Source organism: Callithrix jacchus, chromosome 9 (genome assembly GCF_049354715.1).
Source record: "Callithrix jacchus isolate 240 chromosome 9, calJac240_pri, whole genome shotgun sequence".
Classification (NCBI taxonomy): domain Eukaryota; kingdom Metazoa; phylum Chordata; class Mammalia; order Primates; family Cebidae; genus Callithrix; species Callithrix jacchus.
Window position 1 is genome coordinate 134,046,115 of NC_133510.1, and position 10,143 is coordinate 134,056,257.

General features: G+C 53.5%; 1 protein-coding gene across 7 annotated transcripts in view; it reads right to left on the bottom strand.

Annotated features, from left to right (window-relative positions):
* The window catches only part of STX2 (syntaxin 2), a 57,597-nt gene extending 49,194 nt beyond the window's left edge, over positions 1–8,403 (bottom strand). For all 7 annotated transcript variants that reach the window (XR_013522222.1, XM_035258198.3, XM_035258202.3 and 4 more), the window contains exon 1: positions 8,203–8,403. Coding sequence is in view for 6 of the 7 variants with exons in the window: in XM_035258198.3 (XP_035114089.1) it covers positions 8,203–8,232 (30 nt within the window). In the remaining variant the exon portion in view is untranslated. The remainder of the gene's footprint in view (positions 1–8,202) is intronic.
* Positions 8,404–10,143: the final 1,740 nt, after the last annotated feature.

The window sequence follows — 10,143 nt, forward strand, 5'->3', positions numbered from 1 at the left end:
GAATGAATGACTGAATGAATGAAGAGAAAGAGAAGGGCAGACACAGACAAGGGGGAGGAGAGTGGAGAAAGTACACACAAATGACAGAAAGCAAGAAAAAAAAAAAAAACAGAGACACACAGAATGAGGCCCGGCAACAGCAAAATGGGCAAGACACAAGGACAGGAATGACCTGGGTGGCCTGTGGTATCCTAACTCCATCCCTCGTGAGAGCTGACGGTACCACGGGCCCTGAAGGTCTGGGACAAATCAATCTGCCTTTTTTTTTTTTAAGAGATGGATTCTCACTGTCACCCAGGCTGGAGTGCAGTGGCAGGATCTCGGCTCACTGTAACCTCCGCTTCCCAGGTTCCAGCAATTCTCTCACCTCAGCCTCCCAAGCTGAAATTACAGGCACCCACTACCAAGCCAGCTTACTCTGGCTTCTTTAGTAGAGATGAGGTTGTGCCATGTTGGCCAGGCTGGTCTACAACGCCTGATCTCAAGTGATTCTTCCACCTTGGACTCCCAAAATCCTGGGATTACAGGTGTGAGCCACCCCAGCCCACTCTATCTTTTAATAAATCTCCCCTTTTTGCTCTGGTTGACGGGTTTCTGTCCCTTTTAACCAAAAGGCCTTGAAAACAAGAGATTCCAGTGGCATCTACATTTGTCTCACCATAGGTATTTTCAGGAAACACACCGATTTAACGAATACCTGGCAGGTGCTCTGGATCAGGCGCCATGCTGAACACTGAGGCTTCAGAGCACAAAGGACAGCATGCGTCTTCCCTGAAAAGGTTGATGAGCCCGGGGAAGGGTACAGGAAAAAGCAGGACTGCATCTGTGTTCAGAATGTTCCAAGATAAGACGGGCCATCTCTGGAACATATGAGGAGCATCCTGGTGATACCTAACCTGAGACCAAAAAGGGTGTAAGGCCGGGCATGGTGGCTCACACCTGTAATCCCAGCACTTAGGGAGGCCAAGGCAGGCATATCACCTGAGGTCAGGAGTTCGAGACCAGTCTAGCCAATGTGGTAAAACCCCGTCTCTACTAAAAATACAAAAATCAGCTGTGTGTTGTGATGCATGCTGGTAATTCCAGGTACTTGGGAGGCTGAGGCGGGAGAATTGCTTGAACCCTAGAGGCAGAGGTCACAGTGAGCCCAGATAGTGCTTACTGCATTCCACCCTGGACAACAGAGACTATCTCAAAAAAACAAGGTTCAAGGCAAGAGAGAATGTGCTGAGGGAGAAGTCCAGAAGTCCCGACAAAGGGAATAGTACCCGCAAGGGCAGGAGGAGGGGGCACATCAGTCCAGAGGCAGGAGTGAACCTGCCACCACCACAAGGCGACAGATGATGTGTGCTCCTGGGGACCTCTTCTATGGATCCATTATTTCTTAGATTTTCTACTCCTTATATTCAAAATAGACCCCACGTTAAAAACAAGAAGTGATTAATCTGTGCCACCACACCCAGCTAATTTTTGTACTTTTATAGAGATGGGGTTTTGCTGTGTTGCCCAGGCTGGTCTTCACCTCTGGAGCTCAAGCAATCCACCCGCCTTCAGCTCCCAAAGTGCTGGGACTTCAGGCAAGCCACCACGCCCGGCCTGCAAATATGATTTCTTAAAGGGTGGGAAACACTGCTCAGATATTTTTTAAAGTTATTTTGCTCTTCAAACCAAAGGACATGTTTATATCTACAAATGAGTACACCTATTATACTTAAGAATAAACTATAGATTCCAACTGTAGGAACCATTTGAGAACACACAAAACATAAAAATTTGGTAGGATTTCATAAATTATGAAATTCTAAACTGTAAATATATGCATATATAAAATTATATTCATATATGAAATTCTTAGTATTTTAAGTTCCAATTAAGGTTTTTTGTTTTTTTGAGACAGAGTTTCGCTGTTGTTACCCAGACTGAAGCGCAATGGCACGATCTCGGCTCACCGTGACCTCCACCTCCTGGGTTCAAGCAATTCTCCTGCCTCAGCCTCCTGAGTAGCTGGGACTACAGGTGCGCGCCACCGTGCCCAGCTAATTTTTGTATATATATTTTTTTTTAGTAGAGACGGGGTTTCACCATGTTGACCAGAATGATCTCGATCTCTTGACCTCGTGATCCACCCGCCTCAGCCTCCCAAAGTGCCGGGATTACAGGCGTGAGCCACCGTGCCTGGCCCCAATTAAGTTTTTTAATCTTCTTATTTTAAAAATTGGAACCTGAATCTTCACTATACAACATTCTGCACCACATGTGCAAACATGAGCTGTCTAAAATTAGCTTTTTAAAAATATCTGAGCAGTGTTTCCCGCCCTTTAAGAAATCATATTTGCAGGCCAGGCGTGGTGGCTCACACCTGAAGTCCCAGCACTCTGGGAACCCAAGGTGGGTGGATTGCTTGAGCTCCAGAGGTGAAGACCAGCCTGGGCAACACAGTGAAACCCCATCTCTATAAAAAATACAAAAATTAGCTGGATATGGTGGCATGTGCCTGTGGTCCCAGCTACTTGGGAGGCTGAGGTGGGAGGATGGCTTGAGCCTGGGAGATCAAGGGTGCACTGAGTCGTGATTGTGCCACTGCACTCCAGCCGGGGTGACAGAGTAAGACACAGTCTCAAAGAAAAAAAAAAAAAAGAGAGACTATATTTGCAATTCATCACTTTGAACCCAGGATGAAAAACAATGTTTTCATTTCTTTTAGGGCTACTAAGAACACCACATAGCTACTGTGTATTTATTATTATCATGAAAACAATTCCCACAGATGAAGTGGGTAGTGTCTCTATTCTTCACTATAACAAATCTATCAATGTGCATAAACTTAGTTTAGAAGTAAGTAAATGTTTGGGGTCATTACCTTATAGAAGAGCAGTTTTGCTTATATCCTACAGGGAATTTCATTACACCTCAGCCACCCTTTCTCCCCGGGCTGCATGCATCAGCCCCCCGAGCTCAATTCAGTGCGGTGTCTCTCTGCTCCCAGCACGTGATCTGGTAGAGACCTGACATTCAAGCCTGTTGGATAAGCTCGTCTTTTACTTCCTGTAAATCAGAACTATCTTTCTGGATTTGGAGTCTAAGAGATCTGGAGCAAGTCATGTAACCTTTCTATGCCCCAACGACTGGTAGAAACTAAACCTGTCAATACAAATTGTATTGAGCAAATTAAGTTTTAAGACCTTTCCATGTAATTATCAGAAGTACATTTTCCTCAGGAACAAGCAACAACAGCTAATTAAAGAAACTTTTTAGAAGCATCGCAAATACTTTATTAACAAGGACACTGTAGATGAGGCATTTTAACCAACAAAATATGAAACTTTACCTAGAAAAAACACTAGCCATTTAGAGGCATGGTTGTGAACACACATTCAACTACTCCAAGAACTACTTGCAAAGGACACATTTCCTAAGGGGGAAAAAAAACTAAACTTGTACCTGGTAACTTTAAGTTGGGTTTTTAAATATTAAAAGTAATTAAACTTCAAATTAAGTTTTAACTATTTTATACTAGGAAGAAGGTGGCTCTTTTTTCTTTTGATATAGGTTCTCAGGCTGTCTGTCACCCAGGCTGGAGGGCAGTGGCAAAATCTTGGCTCACTGCAACCTCTGCCTCCTGGGCTTAAGCAATCTTCCCACCTCCTGAGTAGCTGGGACCACAGGCATATGCCACTACACCTGGCTAATTTTTTGTATGTTTTTGTAAAGACTTCTGAGCTCAAACGATCCGCCTGCCTCAGCCTCTCAAAGTGCTGGGACTGCAGGTGAGAGCCACCATGCCCAGCCAGAAGGCTGCTTTTTGTAACTTCCTAAAAACAAAAAATCTGGTAATTAATAGCACTTATAATTACATAGCACTTTCTCCCTCCCACCTTCTCCCAGAACTTCAAATGTTACATAATTTTATGCTTCATAACTCCCTCTATGAGGTGGGTAAGAGAGAGATCATTGTCCCCATTTTACATAAGAAAAAGTTTCGAGAGGTTTAAAAATCATTTGCCTGGCCGGGCGCGGTGGCTCATGCCTGTAATCCTAGCACTTTGGGAGGCCGAAGTGGGTGGATCACCTGAGGTCAGGAGTTCAAGACCAGCCTGGCCATCATGGTGAAACCCCATCTTTAAAAAAAAATTATTTGTCCAAGATGAGAAACTCCAAAAGTGGACACTTCCATGGATTTACTCTCTGGCTGCTCAGTGGCTGCATCTAAAGCAGGATGGTACTGAACTAGATGACTTCTAATTCTAGCATTCTAGAGAAAACTGATGTACATGTTCTCACTAACGGTGTCAGGAAGGGCTGGGATATACAGAAACTGAGTGACAAATAACTGCCTTATTTACGTTTTGCTATTCAAGCCAAGAAAAGGGATTTCTACTATTCCCCAACACATAAATGTGGCCATCTTTTGCTAAAATAGCCACAGCTCTCACGCTCAATGACATTCAGCAACTTTTTTTTTTTTGAGACAGTGTCTCACTCTGTCACCCAGGCTGGAGTGCAGGGGCACGGCACGGTCATGGCTCACTGCAGCCTCTATCTCCTGCGCTCAAGGAATCCTCCTAGCTTAGCCTCCTGAGTAGCAGGGACTACTGGTGCGATCCTCCACACCCAGCTAGTTTTTGCTGTTGTTGTTGTTTGAGAGAGAGTCTCTTTCTGTGGCCCAGACTAGAGTGCAGTGGTGTGATCTCGGTTCTCAGCAAGCCTCCCGGGTTCAAGCTGCAGCCTCCTGAGTAGCTGGGACTACAGGAGTGTGCCAGGATGTCCGGGCTAACTTTTGTATTTTTAGTAGAGACAGGGTTTCGCCATGTTGGCCAGGCTGGTCTCCAACTCCTGACCTCAAGTGATCCACCCACTTTGGCCTCCCAGAGTGCTGGGATTACAGGCATGAGCCATTGCGACTGGCCTCCTGCTAATTTTTTAATGTTCTGGAGAGACAAAGTCTCCCTACGTCGCCCAAGCTGGTCTCCAACACCAGGCTCAAGTGACCCTCCCACCTTGATCTCCCAAACTGCCAGGATTACAGGCCTGAGTCATGGCATTCCGTCAATAAATAAATGTTTGAGCTCCCACTACAGGGCACTGAAAGATAAGCTACTGGGCAAGACAGCACAGCAGTAATTTGCTGTGTTTAACATGACGTTGATCCATGGACCGCAGGGAACACGGGTCCATTAATAAAAAAGGAAAGGAAGAAAAATCACTGCGAAGAAAATTTCTTGGGATGAATACAAAGCATAATTTTCAGGATCCTAAGGATGAAATCACTGCCTTTCTCAACCAGAGCTCCTCGTCTGAACCAGAGAGCACAGATAATGATGGAAGTGGCTATTTTCTCTATTCTCCCGCTCGGGGGTACATAACAGCTCCATTCTAGCAGCGGAGGAGAGAGCATCACACTCAGTACATGCAATGAGTGTTGCAGGGCTGTGGGGCTTAGCACCCCTGTTCCGAGGCTGCCAGCAACTTAGCAAGGCCTGCACCTGTGTACGCACGCAGCGTGAACCGGCGACTGCACCTGTGTACGCACGCAGCGTGAACCGGCGGTGGCACCTGTGTACGCACGCAGCGTGAACCGGCGACTGCACCTGTGTACGCACGCAGCGTGAACCGGCGACTGCACCTGTGTACGCACGCAGCGTGAACCGGCGACTGCACCTGTGTACGCACGCAGCGTGAACCGGCGGCGGCACCTGTGTACGCACGCAGCGTGAACCGGCGACTGCACCTGTGTAAGCACGCAGCGTGAACCGGCGGCGGCACCTGTGTACGCACGCAGCGTGAACCGGCGACTGCACCTGTGTACGCACGCAGCGTGAACCGGCGGTGGCACCTGTGTACGCACGCAGCGTGAACCGGCGACTGCACCTGTGTACGCACGCAGCGTGAACCGGCGGCGGCACCTGTGTACGCACGCAGCGTGAACCGGCGACTGCACCTGTGTACGCACGCAGCGTGAACCGGCGACTGCACCTGTGTACGCACGCAGCGTGAACCGGCGACTGCACCTGTGTACGCACGCAGCGTGAACCGGCGACGGCACCTGTGTACGCACGCAGCGTGAACCGGCGACTGCACCTGTGTACGCACGCAGCGTGAACCGGCGACGGCACCTGTGTACGCACGCAGCGTGAACCGGCGACTGCACCTGTGTACGCACGCAGCGTGAACCGGCGGCGGCACCTGTGTACGCACGCAGCGTGAACCGGCGACTGCACCTGTGTACGCACGCAGCGTGAACCGGCGACTGCACCTGTGTACGCACGCAGCGTGAACCGGCGACTGCACCTGTGTACGCACGCAGCGTGAACCGGCGGCGGCACCTGTGTACGCACGCAGCGTGAACCGGCGGCGGCACCTGTGTACGCACGCAGCGTGAACCGGCAACTGCACCTGTGTACGCACGCAGCGTGAACCGGCGACTGCACCTGTGTACGCACGCAGCGTGAACCGGCGACTGCACCTGTGTACGCACGCAGCGTGAACCGGCGACTGCACCTGTGTACGCACGCAGCGTGAACCGGCGGCGGCACCTGTGTACGCACGCAGCGTGAACCGGCGGCGGCACCTGTGTACGCACGCAGCGTGAACCGGCGGCGGCACCTGTGTACGCACGCAGCGTGAACCGGCACCTGCATTGTAAAGGGAAAGTCGTTATTACTCCCGTTGCCCTAAGCCATCCTGGACAAGACAAGCCTGGAAAGTACACGGCCACCGCTACAGTTTCACTGTCACATGCACAGTCCTGTCACCTTTACACGCGAGAATGCATCAAAATCCTTCCAAATTCTTCAGCGACCTGCTTTTCCCTTGCTAAAGTAAACAGTAATTTGCTGTGCCATCCGCCAAGTCCCCTGTGTGCTCGGCTGGCTGGAAGCGCGAGGTGTGTTCAGAGTCAACATACCCAAGTCCAGGTCCCAAAGCAAACTACTGGGGAGACCAGACACCGGCTGCTGTTGGCACTCGCCCCACCCAAGCACCTAGCACTCTTAAGGCGCTCACATTTAACACCCATCTGTTGCCTCCCGCTGGGTGCAGGATCCTGCGTGAAGCCCAAGGGATAAACAGCGAGCAAGAGGACCCGGCCTGCCCCGGGGACTGACAGCCGCTGCGGGGACCCCGAGGGGCGGACGACAGTTAGGCCGGTGGGATCCGGCTGCATAAGCGCCGGATAGAATCCGCCAGGTGGAGTGACGGACAGGGAACCCTCTTGGAGACGGGGTCAAGGCCGGGACCCTCCCTTCCCCTCCCCTCCTCTGGTCCCAACCGGCCCGGAGGACCCCGCCAGGAAGCTCCAAGACCCCGTCCGGGGAACCCCGCCCGGAGCCCCCTCAGGACTCCCCGAGACCCCCACCCTGGGAACCCCGCCCGGAGCCCCCTCTCAGGACTCCCCGAGACTCCGTCCTGGGGACCCCGCCCGAGCCCCCTCTCAGGACTCCCCGAGACCCCGTCCTGGGGACCCCGCCCGGAGCCCCCTCTCAGGACTCCCCGAGACCCCGTCCTGGGGACCCCGCCCGAGCCCCCTCTCAGGACTCCCCGAGACCCCCACCCTGGGGACCCCGCCCGGAGCCCCCTCTCAGGACTCCCGAGACCCCCACCCTGGGGACCCCGCCCGGAGCCCCCTCTCAGGACTCCCCAAGACCCCGTCCTGGGGACCCCGCCCGGAGCCCCCTCTCAGGACTCCCCGAGACCCCCACCCTGGGGACCCCGCCCGAGCCCCCTCTCAGGACTCCCCGAGACCCCGTCCTGGGGACCCCGCCCGGAGCCCCCTCTCAGGACTCCCGAGACCCCCACCCTGGGGACCCCGCCCGGAGCCCCCTCTCAGGACTCCCGAGACCCCCACCCTGGGGACCCCGCCCGGAGCCCCCTCTCAGGACACCCGAGACCCCGTCCTGGGGACCTCGCCCGGAGCCCCCTCTCAGGACTCCCCGAGACCCCGTCCTGGGGACCCCGCCCGGAGCCCCCTCTCAGGACTCCCGAGACCCCCACCCTGGGGACCTCGCCCGGAGCCCCCTCTCAGGACTCCCCGAGACCCCGTCCTGGGGACCCCGCCCGGAGCCCCCTCTCAGGACTCCCCGAGACCCCAGCCCGCAGCCCCCGCCCCAGAACGCTCGAGCCCCGCCCAGGATGCCCCGAGCCCCCGCCCGCCCTGCAGAGCCCGCCCCGGCCGGGCCTGAACCGCTACCCGCGGCCGCGGCTCACCGCCGTCAGGTCTGGAAGCCGGTCCCTCATCCCCGCCGGCCGGGCCGCCCGCCCCGCCGCTCAAGCCTGTTCCGAGCCGCCTCCGGCCGGGCCGCGGGCTCTCGGGTCGCCGCCTCAGGCCCCGCTGTCCCGGCCCCTCGCCCGCCGCCCTCCCAGGAGCCGGCGCTGCCACGGCAACCTCGCCCCGCGCGCTCTGCGCATGCCCGGCCTGCGCCGCGCCCCGCACGGACCCACAAGGCGGCGGCGCTTTCCAGCGGGAGCACCCCCCCGAGGGGCGGGGCCTGGCAGAGAGGCGGGGCTCCGAGGGCGGGGCCTGGCAGAGAGGCGGGGCGCCGAGGGCGGGGCCTGGGCGGGGAGGGGCGGGGCCCGGCTGAGCCCCAGGCTGGCAGGAGAGCTACGGGTGCTGTTTGTCCCTTCTTGATCTGCTCTTATGCTTTCACACCCATTATTTCACTTATTAAAATATAGATCATTCAACGAATAGTGACAAAGAGCAAAGCTCCCGGAATGAGCTGGGTGCAGCTTTGGTTAACACACATGCCGAACTTTCTCTTAGGGTCCACGTCCAGCCTGGGGTGTGAATGAAGGAGAAGGGATCATGTAACACACATGATGCTTAAGGAGCATAACATTAGGGGGAGGTAACGTGAAGAGCACCCGCAGGCCCTGCCCTGGGATGCAGTTCTGGGCGGGAGACACAGGCAATACAGACACAGACAAATAAATAATAGAGAAAAGAAAATGGGGGCATGGGCACAGAGAAGAACTGGCAGAGAGGTCGTCATGAAGGTGCAGGAGCTTAGGTGAGCTACACAGGTTGGAGGAACAGTCCCTGAGGCCACCGTCACCTCCGACACCAACTGCAAGTTCTGGGGATTTCCAAAACCACCTTCGAGTTCCATAATTTGCTGGAAGGGATCACAGAATTCACTAAAAATTACTGTACTCACAGCTATGGTTTCTTACAGGGAAATGATACAGATTAACATCAGCCCAGGAAGAAGAGCAGTGGGGGAGCCTGGGGATTAGAGTGTGGAGCTTCAAGGTCCTCCCGTGATCCTCTCCCTGTGGAGTCAGGCCTCATTACTTGCCCTGCACTGAAGTGTGGCCACACACAAAGCACTGCCAGCCGGGGAAGCTCACTTAGCTGCAGCTCGCAGAACTTTGACTGGGCTCCATTGCATGTGTGTGATTGACTGATTGCTTTCCTAGTTGATATCAGCCTCTTGGTTAAGTGATATCCATGTAATCCCAAGCCTGGGGTTAAAAAGCCTAGCGTTAAGCCCCAAATCACACTGTTACTCTCTGGCTAGCTGAAGATTCCCAGGCAAACAGATTGCCTTCCAGGAGGAGAAAGCCAGGCCAAACTTCTTCTTAAACAAGGTTAAAGTCTTTACTACCTCCAGGAGGAGGTGGTTTTGATCTCATGAGAAGGCAGCCCTGGCTGGGCGTAGTGGCTCACGCCTGTAATCCTAGCATTTTGGGAGGCCAAGGTGGGTGGATCACCTGAGGTCAGGAGTTCAAAACCAGCCTGGCCGTCATGGTAAAACCCCATCTTTAAAAAAAAAAAAGAGAGAGAGAGAGAGAGAGAGAGAAGGCAGCCCTAAGAAATCTACCTGAGAACAGGCTACACAGAAAAAGAGGACGTTTTGGACATGGTTCTAGGTGTGCTGTGGTTCTGTTACCTGATGGAAACTCTTGACGGAGAGTTGCTCAGGTTCTTGGCATGTCACACACGAAGAATTGAGCAAAACACACAAACAAAGCAACAAAAACATAATGAAAGAAGCAATGAAAGCACAGATTTATTGAAGTGAAAGTACACTCCGCAGAGGGGAGCGAGCTGGAACAAGTGGCTCGAGAGCCCCCATCACAACGTTCTTTAGGGTTTTTTCAATCTCAAAGAATCTGGTGACACCCCGTAGGTGCCCCTCAGAGGTC